The sequence below is a fragment of the Rhinopithecus bieti genome, unplaced genomic scaffold (genome assembly GCF_001698545.2).
Source record: "Rhinopithecus bieti isolate Rb0 unplaced genomic scaffold, ASM169854v2 scaffold_3040, whole genome shotgun sequence".
Classification (NCBI taxonomy): domain Eukaryota; kingdom Metazoa; phylum Chordata; class Mammalia; order Primates; family Cercopithecidae; genus Rhinopithecus; species Rhinopithecus bieti.
In genome coordinates this window covers 7,958,274-7,977,041 of record NW_016804657.1, presented here as the reverse complement: position 1 = coordinate 7,977,041, position 18,768 = coordinate 7,958,274, and the positions used below count along the sequence as shown (strand labels likewise).

The following is an 18,768-nucleotide window of genomic DNA, read 5'->3' as shown; positions in this document are numbered from 1 at the left end:
CCAGAAGGCATATAATGTAGTGTGCACTCAATACATGTTTAATTATTAAGTAATAAGTTTTTGTCATTGTTTTAACCATAGCACTCTGAAGCACAAGTAAAGTTTTTTGAGTATGGGGTGGTATTTTTCATGTTTCTGAACCTCATGATACTAGCATGTTTTCCACATAAAAGGTATTCCAAAAATGCCTAAAGGATGGTATTCATATGTTTGTCATTTTGTCATTTCTGTTCATTATAACATAAATCTTACCATATTAAAATTAAAAGATATCCAAGTATATCCACATGGACTTACTAGAACTAAAGTAAAAGGCAGTTCATTAGAGTTTTTTTAGCCAATAATTTTAAAAGAAAGTAGAAACCAGGGATATGGATATCTGTGAGAACACGGTAAGGTAGGATGGGTATGGAATAATTTAAGTAAAATAGCTCAGAAAGACAAAGTTTAAAAATAACGTATTTCAAATCAGAATGAGTCTTAAGTGGTCATTCCTATCTCTTTCATACATTCCATATGTCATTTATTTTACAATACTCTAACAATAATTTTTGAAAATAACACTGCAAAGACTGCATACTTGAGATCATGTCTCAAAGTGACAGCTGACCAACTATTAAAAAACATTTATTAGGTACCTATTCTTGACTTAATAACTAATAAAACTAATAAAAACAGGGAAAAGAAAGCAAGTACAGAAATATTTACAGAATACACAACATATAGCAGATGATTCATGAAAAATAGTGTGAATTTATAAGGTTAACTTTCAAAACAGTTATCATGCTTTCAAAGCATGTACAATTTAAAAAGCAATGACAAATATAATTTTTTTCCTTTGGAAAAAATTAAGCAAAAGTCAAAATAGTTTTAAAGAAAATTACAAGAAAACAGCAAAATTAATTTATTATGGTATATGATACACCACATTTTCTCAAATATAATATTAAATATATTCATGCATTTATCAAATACTATTGAATACTTACTATGTTTCAAGTAACGTGCTAGATGCTGAGATAATGATAAGCAAATTAGTCTCTGCCCTCAAAGGAGGCCACAGTCTAGTGGGAATTACTAAGAGCTATTTTTAACAATATGGTTCTAAGAATATTAAATTCTTCCCAGATAATAACCTATCTGGATCATAAAACTTTCTAGGTTTAAATTTTAATAAAAGAGAATAAAGTTCTCCTACTAAAATTTATATTCTTGGTTGTACCTTTAGTTCAATTTATTATTTAACACAATATCTCAACAAACACTTGTTGAGTACCTATAATGGGCAAAACACCGTGAGCCACATATTAAGTTCAACTCCTGCACATTTTTTAAAAACAATTATAGCAAATTAGGTGCCTAAAGAGTAGGGATATAAAATGGATAAGATTCTTGGTTTAATGAAAAGACAAACCAAACAAAATTAGAACTCTGACAACTAATTACTGACTACATCAGCACAGTGTTGTTATATACAAAATACACAACTTTTAAAAAGTAATTAAAATCAGTTAATAACCTGCTAAACACTGCTAAACACTCTTACTTAACACACTTTTAACTTACTTTTCCATTTCAGTTTTTTCTTATAAATACTCCATATAAATTCTTCCTAGAATGAATCTTGTTCCAATTATAAACTGTCACAATATCATGGTATGAAGTCATTTAAATATGAAACAATATAAGACAGTGGTTAAAAGCACTGGCTCAGCAGCCAGATTGTTCAGTTCCAGGCCCCATCAATTACCAGCTACGCAACCTTCAGCAAGTTACTTTAACTTCATTGTTCCTTAAGGTCCTCATGTGTAAAATGGTGATAATGATTAAATGATCTCATACATGTAAGAAGGGTTAGAACAGTGCCTGGCACGTAGAAAATACTATATACGTGTGTTGTCATTAGTTAAGTATTTACCCATAAGGCTCTCAATGTATAAATTCAAAGGGGTCATTTGAAAGAAAAAATGTTTATGAAAATGTATACAAAGTCAGAAGTTTTCCAGTCTCTGCAAACATTAACTAAAAGTAAATAAAATCAATTTTCATGAATACACTAAAATAAATTCTTATTTTATTTTATTTATTGTTGACACAGAGTCTCGCTCTGTCACCCAGACTGGAGTGCAATGATGAGACCTCAGCTCACTGCAACCTCCACCTCCCAGGTTCAAGTGATTCTACCGCCGCAGCCTCCCAAGTAGCTGGGACTACAGGCATGCACCACCATGCCCAGCTGATTTTTGTATTTTAAGCAGAGATGGGTTTTCACCACGTTGGCCAGGCTGGTCTTGAACTCCCGACCTCAAATAATCTGCCTACCCCGGCCTCCCAAAGTGCTGAGATTACAGGTGTGAGCCACTGCACCCGGCCTACAATAAATTCTTTCTTCAAAAATGTCTTTAAAATGCCACAAATAAAAGAAGACTTAATATGAGGCTTTTCTATTAAAATAGTAGCAAACTCTATAGTGAATGCATATAATAAAATGCTTATACATATTTACTGAATGTCTATAACAAAATGGTTATAAGATAGTCATCTAGTCACTACCAAATACACTGTACGTTCAATCTGTTAAGCAGAAAAATGTTCTGGAAATAATCACCTCAATAGCATCATCATACATCTTTCTTGCCTCATGGTCTGTTTTATCTGACATCAACCACGCTTTCAGTAAGTATTCATAAAAACTGTCTCCCAGACCGCCGACAGATGTATGGTCTGTAACAAAGGAGAAAACAGAAGGATAGAGGTAAAGGCAAGGGAAGACAAGACAAATAAAGCAATATTTTCAATTATAATGACTCTGTTACAGGTCAATAATTTTAAAATCACACTGACAAGCCCATTTCCAACACACTTCAAGTTTAGTCCCATAAGCGTACACATAATCACTTTCCTCTATATGTGTACCGAATTTTCTAGAAAATCTTTTTTCTCTGGATGTGGTGATTCACGTACTTAGTAGTCTTTTTCTTGAATTAGTTTGTACACTGTCATAGAGCCAAACTTTTCCAGAATTGATAATTACCTTTTATATATTAATAGCTTTAAATAAATAAGTTATGACTAAATATGAAAGCTCGACTTAAATCTGATGTTAAGCAAGAAGAGCTTACTCTTAAGACATGTTCCTATACAATGGTTAATGGTAATTCCTAAGCCAAAGATAATAAATTAAAATACAACTACAAAAAGAAAAAACACCCAAGAATTCCTTTATAGTATCACCTTGCATAACATAAATAGCTGTTGACTTCCTACCCTTGATTACTATTTATACAAATTTTAGTACACACAGGCATACCTCAGAGATACAGAAAGTTTGTTTACAGACTACTGCAATGTAGCAAATATTGCAACAAAGTGAGTCACAGAAACTTTTTGGTTTCCCAGTAGGTATAAAAGTTGTGCTGACAGCATTGTGTTTAAACAAACAATGTTCATATCTTAATTTTAAAATACTTTATTGCTAAAATGCAAATGATCATCTGATGCTTTCAGCAAGTCACATTCTTTTGCTGGTGGAGGGTCTTGCCTTGTGATGCGCTGAACTGACTCAATCAGGGTGGTGGCCTGCTGTAAGGCTGGGGTGCGCTGGGTCATGTCTTAAAATTGAAGACAACAATAAAGTCTGCTGTATTGATTGTGATTCTTCCTGTTCTCAGTTCGTGTAAGACAAAAAGATCCTCTCTGTAGCATGTGATTGCTGTTTACAGCAGTTTGTCCCAGCAAAATTCTTCAAACTTGGATCCTACTCTCATGAATCCTGAAACTCCCCTAACAACTAGCCCTTAACAACTAAGTTTACGTAGTATTCTAAATCCTTATTGTCATTTTGACAATGTTTCATAGCATCTTCACCAAGAGTAGATTCTATCTCAAGACCACTTTCTTTGCTCATCTGTAAGAAGCAACTCCTCATCCGTTCAAGTCTTATCATAAGACTACAATAATTCGGTCCCATCTTCAGGCTCCACTTCTAATTCTAGTTCTCTTGCTATTTCCACCACATCTACAGTTACTTCCTCCACTTAAGCTTGAACCCCTCAAAATCACCCATGAGGACTGGAATCAAATTCTTCCAAACTCCTGTTAATGTTGATACTTTGACCTCCTCCCATGAACCACAAATGTTCTTAATGGTATCTAGAATAGTGACTCCTTTCCAGAAGGTTTTCCATTTACTTTGCTGAGATCTGTCAGAAGAATCACTATCCATGGCAGCTATAGCCTTACAAAATGCAATCCTTAAATAACAAGACTTGAGAGTCTTACTCATTCTTTGACCCATGGGCTGCAAAATGGATGTTGTTAGCAGGCATGAAACCAACATTAATATCCTTGGGCACCTTCACCACAGAAAATGGGTGACCAGGTGCACTGTCAATGAGCAGCAATATTTTGAAAGAGATCTTTTTTGCTTAGCAGTTCCCAACAGTGGACTTAAAATATTCAGTAAACTCTGCCATCAACAGATGTGCTCTCATCTGAACTTTGTTGTTCCATTACAGACCACACAGGGAGTAGATGCAGCAAAATTCTTAAAGGCCCTAGGATTTTCAGAATGGTAAATGAGCACTGGCTTCAACTTAAAATCAACAGCTGCATTAGCCCCCAACATTAGCCTGTCCTTGAACGCCAAGCACTGACTTCTCTTTAGCTATGAGATGGCATCTTCTTCCAGTAGAAACCTGTTTCATCTACATTGAAAATCTGTTGTTTATTGTAGCCGCCTTCATCAATTAATTTAGTTAGATCTTCAGGATCACGTGCTGCAGTTTTTACATAAGCACTTGCTGCCTCACCTGTCACTTTTATGTTTTGGAGGCAGCTTCCTTCTTTAAACTTCATAAACCAACCTCTGTAAGCTTCAAACTCTTCTCCTGATGCTTCCTCACCTCTCTTAGCATTCACAGAATTGAAGAGAGTTAGGGCCTTGCTCTGGATGAGGTTTTGGATTCAGGGAATGTTGTAGATGGTTTGATCTTCTACCCAGACCATTCAGACTTTTCCCATGTCTGCAATATGGCCATTTTGTTTCCTCATTATTCATGTGCTCACTGGCATAGCACTTTTAATTTCCTTCAAGAACTTTTCCTTTCCTTTCACAATCTGCCTAACTGGTGCAAGAGGCTTAGCCTTTGGACTCTCTCGGCTTTTGATATGCCTTCCTCACTAAGCTTAATTATATCTAGCTTTTGACGTAAAGTGAGAGACATATGACTCTTTTACTCGGAATAGTTAGAGGCCATTGAAGGATTAATATTGATGCGTACTAGGTGTACATTGTAGGGTTATTAATTGGCCTTATATTAATATTGTTGTTTCAAAGAACAGGGAGGCCAAAGGAGAGAGACAGGGAAATGGCCAGTTGGTCGAGCAGTCAGAACATACACAACATAATTTATTAAGTTTGTCATTTTCTATGGGTGCTGTTCATGCTGCCCAAAACAATTACAATATTAATATCAAAGATCACTGATTACAGATCACTATAACAGACATAATACTAAGGAAAAAATTTGAAATATTGCAAGAATTACCAAAATGTGACCCAGAGACACAAAGCAAACACATGCTGTCCAAAAAACGATGCTGACGGATTTGCTCAGCACAGGGTTATCACAGATCTGTAATCTGCAAACACACACACCAACCCTGCAATATCTGTGAAGAGCAGTAAAGCAAAGCATAGAGCTAAGCATATAAACATATGGGTGTGCCTATATTTGTCTGTCCTAGATATACTCTTACTTCATCCCACCTATACTTTTAAACCTATCCAGTTGAACACCACAGCAGCAACCAAGGCAACCACACTCTTTTATCCTTGACTTTCTACAAACCCTGTCCTATATCGTTGACCACTGCTTCAAAACTGACATCCTCCTCTCTGCATTTAAAAAAAAAAAGTACATTCTTATAACCCTCATTCATTCATATAGTACTATCCCTGGTTTTTAAATTGGTGAGGAAAAGATAGATTATTCAGTGGTTTATGGCAAAAACTGGCTATCCATTTTGGGGAAAAAAGCTTACTAATATTCATATATTTAGCTCACGAAATACATTTGTGGATGATTAATGATTTAAAAGTAAAATGCAAAAGAGTAAGTTTCCAGAACAAAATATAAGAATATATCTGGTCTTCCTAAGTAAATGATCTTAAGAAAATACAAAATGAAGGAGTCATAAAGGAAAAATGGATAGCTTCATAAGGTAAAGCTAAAAGACAAATAAATCTCAAAGACAAGAAATTGGAGAAGAAATTTGCAACATACATAATAAGAAAAGGATTACTCTCATAAACGACGACTCCTGACAAATAAGGAAAATTACAATAGAGTACACACAATTAACAAAAAAAGAAACATCAATTGATAATTAACATAAGAAAGAATGCCCAATTTCACTAGTGATCAGAGAAAGGCAAATTAAAACAGTGAGATTCCATCTTTGTCTATTAGATCAGCAAACATTTTAAAAGATTTGTAATATCCAATGTTGGCAAGATTATCGTTCCCAGTTGCTGAAATTGAAGGACAATTTTGCGGTAGCTAACAAAATTTAACCTAGGAATTGTAATTCTGGAATTATCCTATAACAATATTTGCAGAAATATACAAATATAGACGTAAAAAAAGGTAATCAGAATTATTTTCATTAGTAAAAAACTAAAGATAACCTGAAATGTTTAGGGAGAAGGCTAAGTTACGATATAAACATATTATGGAGGATTGCACAATCATTAAAGAGAATAAGGGTGAGTCTATAATCTGACACTAAAAGATATCTATTATATGCTGTTGAGTTGTGGAGGTGGAGCAAGTTTCAGAATTATATATATAGTTTGATACTTCTCAAAATGTGTGTTTAAAGAATGTTGGTGTATACATAGAAAAGATTTTATCTCAAACTCCTGGACTCAAGCAATGCTCTAAGGAAGGAGACCTTCAATTTTAACTTTAGACACTTATAATTATCTAAATACCTGTAACTTATATAATCAAAAACCATCTTTTGTTGTAGAAAGTAACAAATGGGGGAAAAGAGCTATCATTCACCTTAGGCAATATGTCTGCTAATACTCCCATAATTCACTTTCACCTCATCTCAAATGCTATTACTTCTCACTTCTTTTTTTTTATTTAATGCTAAGTATATAATTTTGATGTCTACACATGTATATACCAACAAAGCCACTACTAAGATAAAACTATAGAACATTTCTGGCATCATAAAAGTTTTCCTAATGTGGCCTTCACAGTCAATACCAAATGATACCATTTTTTTCTAATTTCTATTATCACCATAAATTTGTTTTGCCAGGTTTTCAAATTTACATAAAATGGCCATTTGCAGCCAGGTGTGGTGGCTCACACCTGTAATCCCAGCACTTTGGGAGGCTGAGGTGATAGGATCACTTGAGGTCAGGGGTTCCAGACCAGCCTGGCCAACATGGTGAAACCCCATCTCTACTAAAAATACAAAAATTAGCCAGGCATGGTGGTGCATGCCTGTAATCCCAGCCACTCGGGAGGCTGAGGCATGAGAATACCTTGAATCCGGGAGGCAGAGGTTGCAGTGAGCCGAGACTGCAACACTGCACTCTAGTATGGGCAATAAAGTGAGACTCTGTCTCAAGAAAAAAAAAAAAAATAAAAAAAGCCATTTGCTTTCAACTAAGATTAGTTTAATGATATTCTTTATTTTGCATATAAATATCTAAAAGGACACCTCTGCTTTATGAAAGCTTCCTGAGTATCAAAGATTAAGTGGCCGGGTATTATAGAAGTCACTTGGAGGAGTAGAAGACAGGGCAATAATAAGATGTCTTACTCTACATTTCAGATAGCACAAGAAATTCACAATTAAATTTTGAATAGCTTTCCATACTTATCATACTTACATTTAATAAGTTTATAATGATGGATTTATATAATATAGTTAGAAGCCAAATTAATTCTAACAAATTGACACATTTTATAATCACAAAAAATCATAAAAGTTAACATATAACTTGTAAAATATTAAAATACCGAAATGAAGAGATAGGGAGAGTTCCTTATACTTAATGGGCATTTGGGATGGGGTAAAGGTTAGTGGTACCTTTTGGGCACATTTTTTGGTAATGTACAAGAGAGCAGTGATTTTACATTTGAAGAGGAACTATTTTAAAACATTTATGTATCAAAACAACTATGACAAAATATTCCCATCAATATTACAACCTCAATTTTGCGGTTAAGTCAAAATGTATTCACTCATTCAGTGACATTACCATCTTATCAGCGGCCCAGTCTTTTCTTAGACATCAACTGTGTAAAATCATGCTGCATTTTGGTTGTCCTTATGTTTTAACTATGACTTTCTTGTATAGCTTTTCGTTTTCTCCAGATTTTCTAACTGGTTTCCTATTGTGTCCCATCACTTTCCCTAATCATTTATTGTATCCTAGCCTATCAACCATGTTACTTATACTGAGTCACCCCTCGCTCCTTACTACCCTAGAGACCTTCCTCCCAATCTGGTCATTTACTAGGCATACTCCACAGCTGTCATCTTGTCACTTCTCTTTTCTTGCTTTCCAGAGTTATGCCTATTGCTTCTTCAGTCCTATATCTTTGTCTATACCTGTTTTACTGAATCACATTCTGAAATAACTTCCCACAAAAGAGTGTGTGGGATGTAAACCTTTTCATCTGAAAATGTCATTGTTATGCTCTCTCATTTAATTTTATTTCATATGGGTATCAAATTCAAGGATGGAAATAATTTTCCCCCAGAGCTTCTTGAAAGTACCATTCCAATACCTTCTAACATCCAGTATAATTGATAAGAAATCTGATGTTATTTTTTAATAGGCTTAATATGTTCCCAATCTTACTTCCTCACACTCAGGTCTCTTCTCCAAGGTTGATAATCTTCACTTAAACATTGATTAAATTTAGGTACAGTCTTTTTTTATTTGTTTGTTCTGACAGTCATTGTGCTAGGCACTTTTCAGACTAAAGATCAGTATTTTTCAGCTCTGAGAAAAAAACTTTCTATTTCTTTGATATTTTCTGTATTCCACTTTTTCAGTTATTTCCTCTGAAATGCTCATTAATTGGAAATTGAACCTCCTGGACTGAGTTTCTATTATTCTCTTCTCTCAAATTTTAGTCTTTTAGTCTTCCTGTATATTCCAGGAACTTTATTAAATCAATTTTATCTTTAGTCTCGTCACTGAAGCTTTAATGTCAGCAATCATACTTTTAATCTGAACTTTTTTCATTCTCTAATTGCTTCCTTTTCACAGTATCCTATTTTTATTCTATGAATATACCTCCTCCAAGTTATTTGACTCAAACGGAGAATTAAAAATGTTTATAGAATTGTCTGTCTCCTGTGGGATCCCTTTTTTGACTATAAATATTTTTTACTGTGAAATTTAACATGTATACAGAAAAGCATATAAAACAGAAATGTTCTCCTTATTATACAGAACATTTGTATAACCCACAGTCAGAACAATACCTTCCATGTATCCCACAAAATCATAATTCCCACCCACCAAAAAAGTAACCAATATCTTAACTTTTGGGGTAACTACTTCTTGGAATTTTTAATACATTTACCATCTGATACCCTCTCCCAATTACTATGAGCTTATTTTGCCTATTGGTATATGTAATATATTAATTAAATGTAACTGTATTCTCACGTCCAGCTTCTATAGTTCAAGATTCAACCATGTTGTTATATGTAACTGTGTATCATTTATTTGCATTTCTGTATGATATCCCACTGTAGTAGTCAACCATTATTTAATTATCTATGCTTAAGAATAAAGTTCTGGGTAGCTAATGTGGGTTTCCTCTATTGAATAGCAGCTATTCCTCCACGGAGTAGACCTAATTGTCACTAATTCTATCCTGAGTGGGGATACTGACTGGATGCTTTCTATGTAGAATGCTTTGACGAAGGATGGGCTAACTGGTAGGCTTTGTTTCAGAATCAGGAATGGATACTGTGGGACTGTGGACCTGGTTAAATTTCAGAATGAAGGGAGACTTTATTTTGTGAAACAAACATCCATGTTGAAAGCTTTAACTTCCCTCAATGAAATCATGAGATTTTTAAAAAGAGAGAGCTGTATAGTTATTCCTAGTGGTAAATACCAGGGATGGAGGTGGCACATAAGGATTTCAGGTAGAGTCCCTGTTCCATATAATGACCTTGAATAAATATCTGGTTTTTGTTGTACTTTTCATATATTTGTTTATTTGTATTGATTGTTTATGAACCCAAAATCTCTCTGGGATTCCATCAGTTACCTTTCCTGTAGTCCCTCTGTAGCCATTCCCAGCCATCTATGTTCTGCAAATTTGTTGAAATATATTGTCCATTATTACCTCCCCCTTGCCTTCAAATCTTTTTATTAGTATGACTTTATGCCTATCTATAAATATTTCTCTACTTTCATTTCATTATGGTCTCAAGAAAGATGACTGGCCACAGTGGTGATGTTATAGTGCAATCTTCTTCCATGAAGCAGAAGTACTACTATAACTTTATCAAGTTCACTACTTCTTTGATAACTGCAATTAGTTAATACTATACATGTTTAACTCCTTATTCCTCTGTCTCATAATCTGCTCCCATTGTTTTCCTATCACAATTAAAAACCAAAGCACATGGAAGCTAAAGGAATCTTGGTTTAATTTCTGTATTTCTTTATGGTATGGAACTTGTAAGTTTATAACCACTTTGTTATTCAAGATGATTTTACATAGAAAACCTTTTAAAATGTGTTGCACAGAAAACCTTTTAAAATCAAAAAACATTTATCCTTGAACACAGATTTGAACTGCCTGGGTCCACTATATGTGAATTTTTAAAAATAAATATATTGAAATGATCTTTAAGATGTGCAACAATGTGGAAAAACTCAGAAAAGTCACAAGGCCTAGAAATAGATAAAATATTAAGAAAGAGTTGAATGTGTCACGAATGAATAACAGATGTGTAGATACTAGTCTATTTTACCATTTAGTATCATGAAATCTATTATAAAAAGTTAAAATGTATCAGAACTTACATATACACAGACAAACATGGTGCCATTGATAGTCAAGAGAAATGTAAACAAATGTAAAGATGCAGTATTAAATCATAAATGTATAAGATTAATTGTAGTACATACTTTACTACTGTAATAATTTCACAGACACCTCTCGTTGCCATGCAGTGAGCTCAAGGGTTATAAATATCCACTTAAAACAACCTGTGACACTAATCATCTCCGTGTCTTCAGTAAATTGTGTATTGCAGTAAAAAGTGATTTCTCGTGGTTCTTGTGTATTTTTCATTGTGTTCGGCACAGTAGTCTAAACCTTGAATAACACCATGGAACCCATATGAAGTGCCACTAGCAATCTGAAAGTGCTCCAAAGAAGCAAAGAAAAGTCATGATATTACAAGAAAAAGTTGAACTGCTTGATTTGTACCATAGATTGAGGTTTGCCACTGTGGTTGCCACCATTTCAGACAGATTAGTCATCTTGGAAACAGACAACATAAATTTACAGCATCAATAAATAAAGTAGAGTACTGTGCATGCATTTTCTCTTCCTTATGATTTTCCTCATGACATTTTATTTTCTCTGGCTTACTTTAAGGATACAGTATATAATAAATATACAAAATATGTACTAGTTGACTATGTTATTGATAAGACTTCTGGGTCAACAATAGGCTATTAGTAGTTAACTTTTGGAGGAGTCAAAAGTCATATGTGAAGTTTTAATTACACAACGGGTTGGTAACTCTAACCCCCCTGTGTTGTTCAAGGGTCAACTGTAGTTATATAATGATTCTTTGTCAAGACGCTCTTAAAAGTTCATGCAAAATCCCACCCCATACCTGAAACACATACCAATAATAAAAGACTAAATATTAAAATATGTAACCATATTCAAAACAAAGTAACATCTGCAGTCAAGAAGAAATACAAAGAAATTCATAGTGTCAAAGGCAGAAGTTTCTATTTCTTGAAAATGAAGTAAACAAAGACATCTAGGAGTTCATTTCCTCCAAGGTAGGAAAAGCATTCAAAGCACTCAGTCGTGCTGGAGACTCTGGTTATAAAAAGTTATTTTCCTGGTCGGGCGCGGTGGCTCAAGCCTGTAATCCCAGCACTTTGGGAGGACGAGACGGGCGGATCACGAGGTCAGGAGATCGAGACCATCCTGGCTAACATGGTGAAACCCCGTCTCTACTAAAAAATACAAAAAATTAGCCGGGCAAGGTGGCGGGCGCCTGTAGTCTCAGCTACTCGGGAGGCTGAGGCAGGAGAATGGTGTGAACCCGGGAGGCGGAGCTTGCAGTGAGCTGAGATCCGGCCACAGCACTCCAGCCTGGGCAGCAGGGCGAGGCTCCATCTCAAAAAAATAACTCAAAAAAAGTTATTTTCCTAAACTACAAGGAAGCAGCAGAAACAGCTGCACAAGACCTAGGATAAATTGTTATATATTTTGGGAATGTGTAATGTCTTCAAGAGAAGAGAGAACTGTGATTCCAGTATAAAAACTACTAAGTTCTGAACTGACGAACCTGTGAAAGTAATAATAAAACTAAAAGTAGGGAAGAGTTAGTGAGGGGAGTCGTGAGAGAAATATACATCTTATGAAGCTCTGACTCAAGATAAGCTTGCAAATGAAAATTCCAGTGCCCATAAGAAAAACTAAAATAAGGAAAGAACTGCTAAGAAATTCAACTATACAAACAGAGAATTCACTGTATTTTTTTTTTTAAAATAAATAGCTTTTTTAAAAAGCAAATAATGGAGCAATCTTTTAGAAGTTTGTAAAAATTAGCTATCATTTTGTGTCTAAGGCAAACAAAGAAAATCTATAAAGCAAACGATAAAATCTACATGAGAAATTGAGCCAATATAAAAAGATGGTTAATACATCTGATAAAAGATTTTAATACATCTACTTTAAAACAGATAGATCAGAAAAAAAATCAGATAATGAATCTGAAAAGTCTTACTTAATATTCTAAGAAACATGAATTAAAGAAAATTAACTCTCTGGTAAACTATTTGCAACTTCCCAGCAGACACTAATTTCACTGGCTTAAGCTTCTTTAAATGCCCTACAGTACCTAGCACAATTCTGATAGTAATGTATGCTTATACACAATTATAGCAAACAGCTAAATTTCTATTTTCCAGTATAAGTAACATTTCAATTATCATAACTTTGAAGGTACTTTTTGTTTTTTCTAAATCAACTGGATCGGGGCTAGGCACAATGGCTCACACCTGTAATTCCAGCACCTTGGGAGGCCGAGGAAGGTGGATCACAAGGTCAGCAGATCGAGACCATCCTGGCCAACATGGTGAAACCCCGTCTCTACTAAAATGCAAAAAAATTAGCCAGGCGTGGTGGCGCACACATGTAGTCCCAGCTACTCGGGAGGCTGAGGCAGGGAAATCACTTGAACTCAGGAGGTGGAAGCTGCAGTGAGCTGAGATCACACCACTGCACTCCAGCCTGCTGATAGAGTCAGACTTCATCTCAAAAAAAAAAAAATCAACTGGACTGTATTTCTTTAAAAAACAAATGCATTTTATACTCTCACTCTTTTGAGTTTATGAAAACAAATAATAGATTATGGAATAAATACTAATACCTAGCATTATACCAAATACAAGTTCAACAAAAACAAGGGGTTGGTGACTCTAACCCCCCTGTGTTGTTCAAGGGTCAACTGTAGTTATACAATGATTCTTTATACAATCATACATGCTGAATGAATGTATTAAATGATATCTGAAGTACTAATTCTTTCAAGTTTTAATACAATTTCCATGTACGCATTTTTAAACACTTTACTAATCCCCATTACTAAAATTGTACTACAATTATTTGCATTAAATATCCATTATGAAGATAATTTTAAAACTAATAAGATCTCATTAATGTAGATTATCAGAAAATGCATAAAACCTTGATTTAAAGATTCCCTTTTGGAGTTTATAAATATTCTATAAATGTTATCTTTGTGCCTAGAGCTTTTAAATTTTCCACATAAAATATTTCATACCACTCAGTTGACTGTAATAAGAATGTATCTTATAGAAATACTTGAATGCACAATTCCATTCTGCTCCTCTCTCAAGAGTCTGAACTTAAACGTTGCTTCTTTTTCATAATCTACTTGCTCCTTAATCCCCCACATTCTGGCTTCAGCCTACACCCAAGTCCTAATATATCAAATGCATTTTAAGCATGGGAAGAAAATTATTAGATTATACAAGAAGCAACAAGGTTGAACTGATAAGGGGTAATATTGAACGGAAGGTCTAAATTAACTAAGGATAATAAGAAACAAAGAAATAGATTTATGTGTTACTAACAACGTAGAAACAGTGGACTAGTATCTGGTCAGACTGTCAGGTTTTTGGCACAGGCCAGGAAGACTATGTAGAATGTGGGTGAAATAAGAAATTAAGAGGAGAAAGTGTTAAAGCAAAGATACTGAACTCAACTTTGTATATATGGAGTTTAAAGTACCACAAAATACTCAGACACAAATATCCTGTACATGTACAGATAGAAGTTTATAACTCAAGAAAGATCAGTAATGAAATACTGATTAACATAGGGGAGAATTTTTTTTTTTTTTTTTTTTTTTGAGAAGGAGTCTCACTCTGTTGCCCAGGCTGGAGTGCAGTGGCACAATCTCAGCTCACTGCAAGCTCTGCCTCCTGGGTTCACACCATTCTCCTGCCTCAGCCTCCCGAGTAGCTGGGACTACAAATGCCCGCCACCACGCCTGGCTAATTTTTTGTATTTTTAATAGGGACGGGGTTTCACCATGTTAGCCAGGATGGTCTTGACCTCCTGACCTCATGATCCACCTGCCTTGGCCTCCCAAAGTGCTGGGATTACAGGTGTGAGACACAGCGCCCAGCCAGAATTTATTTTCAAAACAGCAAAATAGCACACATTCTCTGTTGCATATCCCTCTGCTTTACTGTTAGAGTTGCTGATAACTATGTTGTTTTTTTAAACAACCCTTTAAAAATATAAAAACCGCTGGTAGTTTTGAAGATGGCCGAATAGGAACAGCTTTGGTCTGCAGCTCCCAGCGTGATCAATGCAGAAGATGGGTGATTTCTGCATTTCCAACTGAGGTACCTGGTTTATCTTATTGGGAGGGCAAGCTGAAGTGGGGTGGGGCATTGCCTCACCTAGGAAGCACAAGGGGTCAGGGGATTTCCCTTTCCTAGCCAAGGGAAGCCACGATAGACTCCCTGGAAAAACCAGACATTCCCACCCAAATACTGCACTTTGCCCAAGGTCTTAGCAAGCAGCAGACAAGGAGATTCTCTCCTGTGCCTGGTTTGGTGGGTCCCACGCCCTCGGAGCCTTGATCACTGCTAGTGCAGCAGTCTGAGATCAAACTGAGAGGCAGCAGCCTGGCTGGGGGAGTGGTGTCCGCCCTTGCTGAGGCTTGACTAGGTAAACAAAGCAGCCAGGAAGCTCGAATTGGGAGGAGTCCACTGCAGCTTAACAAGGCCTACTGCCTCTAGACTCCACCTCTGTGGGCAGGGCATAGCTAAACAACAGGCAGCAAACAACTTTTGCAGACTTAAACGTCCCTGTCTCACAGCTCTGAAAAGAACAGTGGTTCTCCCAGCATGGCGTTTGAGCTCTGAGAACAGACAGCCTCCTCAAGTGGATCCCTAACCCCCATGTAGCCTAACTGGGAGACACCTCCCAGTAGGGGCCAACAGACACCTCAAATAGACAGGTTCCCCTCTGGGACAAAGCTTCTAGAGGAAGGATCAGGCAGCAATATTTGCTGTTCTGCAATATTTGCTGTTCTGCAGCTTTCGCTGGTGATACCCAGGCAAACAGGGTCTCGAGTGGATCTCCAGAAACTCCAACAGAAATGCAGCTGAGGGACCTGTTAGAAGGAAAACTAACAAACAGAATGGAATAGCATCAACCTCAACAAAAACGTCATCTACACCAAAACTCCATCTGTAGGTCACCAACATCAAAGACCAAAGGTAGATAGAACCACAAAGGTGGGAAGAAACCAGAGCAGAAAGGCTGAAACTTCTAAAAATCAGACCACTTCTCCTCCAAAAGATCACAGCTCCTCACCAGCAACGGAAAAAAGCTGGACGGAGAATGACTTTGACAAGTTGACAGAAGGAGGCTTCAGAAGGTTGGTAGTAACAAACTTCTCCGAGCTAAAGGAGGATGTACAAACCTATTGCAAGAAAGTTAAAAACCTTGAAAAAAGATTAGACAAATGGCTGAATAGAAAAAACAGTGTAGAGAAGACCTTAAATAACTGGATGGAGCTGAAAACCATGAAACGAGAACTTTGTGATGCAAGCACAAGCTTCAATAACCGATTCAATCAAGTGGAAGAAAGGGTATCAGTGATTGAAGATGAAATTAATGAAATAAAGCAAGAAGACAAGGTTAGAGAAGAAAAGTAAAAAGAAATGAATGAAGCCTCCAAGAAATATGGGACTATGTGAAAAGACCAAATCTACATTTGACTGGTATACCTGAAAGTGATGGGGAGAATGGAACCAAGTTTGAAAACACTCTTCAGGATATTATCCAGGAGAACTTCCCCAACCTAGCAAGGCAGGCCAACATTCAAATTCAGGAAATACAGAGACCACCACAAATATACTCTTCAAGAAGAGCAACCCCAAGACACATTATTGTCAGATTCACCAAAGTTGAAATGAACGAAAAAGGGTTAAGGGCAGCCAGAGAGAAAGGTCCAGTTACCTGCAAAGGGAAGTCCATCAGACTAACAGCAGATCTCTCAGCAGAAACCCTACAAGCCAGNCTAAGTGAAGGAAAAATAAAATCCTTTACAGACAAGCAAATGCTCAGAGATTCTGCACCACCAGGCCTGCGTTACAAGAGCTACTGAAGGAAGCACTAAACATGGAAAGAAATAACCAGCACCAGCCACTGCAAAAACATGCCAAATTGTAAAGACCACTGACACTAGGAAGAAACTACACCAATTCGTGGGCAAAATAACCAGTGAACATCATAATGACAGGATCAAGTTCACAGATAACAATATTAACCTTAAATGTAAATGGGCTAAATGCCCCAATTAAAAGACACAGACTGGCAAATTGGATAAAGAGTCAAGATCCATCGGTGTGCTAGATTCACAAGACCCATCTCATGTGCAGAGACACACATAGGTACAAATTAAAGGGATGGAGGAAGATCTACCAAGCAAATGGAAAACCAAAAAAAAAAAAAAAAAAAAAATGCAGGGGTTGCAATCCTAGTCTCTGATAAAAGAGACTTTAAACCAACAAAGATTAGAAGAGACAAAGAAGGCCATTACATAATGGTAAAGGGATCAATTCAACAAGAAGAGCTACCTCTCCTAAACATATATGCACCCAATACAGGAGCACCCAGATTCATAAAGCAAGTCCTTAGAGACCTACAAAGAGACTTAGACTCACACACAATAATACTGGGAGATTTTAACATCCCACTGTCAATATTAGATCAACGAGACAGAAGGTTAACAAGGATATCCAGGACTTGAACTCAGCTCTGCACCAAGCAAACCTAATAGAAATCCACAGAACTCTTCACCCCAAATCCACAGAATATACCTTCTTCTCAGCACTACATCACACATATTCCAAAATTGACCACATAGTTGGAAGTAAAGCACTCCTTAGCAAATGTGAAAGAAGAGAAATCACAACAAACTGTCTCTCAGACCACAGTGCAATCCAATTAGAACTTAGGATTAAGAAACTCACTCAAAACCGCACAACTATATGGAAACTGAATAACCCGCTCCTGAAAGACTATCAGGTAGATAACAAAATGAAGGAAGAAATAAAGATGTTCTTTGAAACCAATGAGAACAAAGATAAAGTGTACCAGAATCTCTGGGACACATTTAAAGCAGTGTGTAGAGGGAAATTTATAGCACTAACCGTCCACAAGAGAAAGCAGAAAAGATCTAAAATTGACACCCTAACATCACAATTAAAAGAACTAGAGAAGCAAGAGCAAACAAATTCAAAAGCTAGCAGAAGGCAAGAAATAACTAAGCTCAGAGCAAAACTGAAAGACATAGAGACACAAAAACCTTTCAAAGAAATCAATGAATCCAGGAGCTGGTTTTTTGAAAAGATCAACAAAATTGATAGACTGCTAGCAAGACTAATAAAGAAATGAGAGAAAAATCAAATAGACGCAATAAAAAAGATAAAGGGGATATCACCACCGATCCCACAGAACTAGAAACTACCATCAGAGAACACTATAAACACATCTACGCAAATAAACTAGAAAATCTAGAAGAAATGGACAAATTCCTGCACACGTACACCCTAAGACAAAACCAGGAAGAAGCTGAATCTCGGAATAGACCAATAACAGGCTCTGAAATTCAGGCAATAATTAATAGACCAAAAAAAGTCCAGGACCAGATAGATTCACAGGTGAATTCTACCAGAGGTACAAAGAGGAGCTGGTACCATTCCTTCTGAAACTATTCCAATCAATAGAAAAAGAGGGAATCCTCCCTAACTCATTTTATGAAGCCACCATCATCCTGATACCAAAACCTGGCAGAGACACAACAAAAAAAGAGAATTTTAGATCAATATCCCTGATGAACACTGATGCAAAAACCCTCAATAAAATACTGGCAAACCGAATCCAGCAGCACATCAAAAAG

General features: G+C 36.2%; 1 protein-coding gene across 1 annotated transcript in view; it reads right to left on the bottom strand.

Annotated features, from left to right (window-relative positions):
* The window catches only part of MAN1A2 (mannosidase alpha class 1A member 2), a 175,571-nt gene that overhangs the window by 37,329 nt on the left and 119,474 nt on the right, over positions 1-18,768 (bottom strand). The window contains exon 9 of the mRNA XM_017869826.1: positions 2,609-2,724. Within this exon, the coding sequence (XP_017725315.1) occupies positions 2,609-2,724 (116 nt within the window). The remainder of the gene's footprint in view (positions 1-2,608; positions 2,725-18,768) is intronic.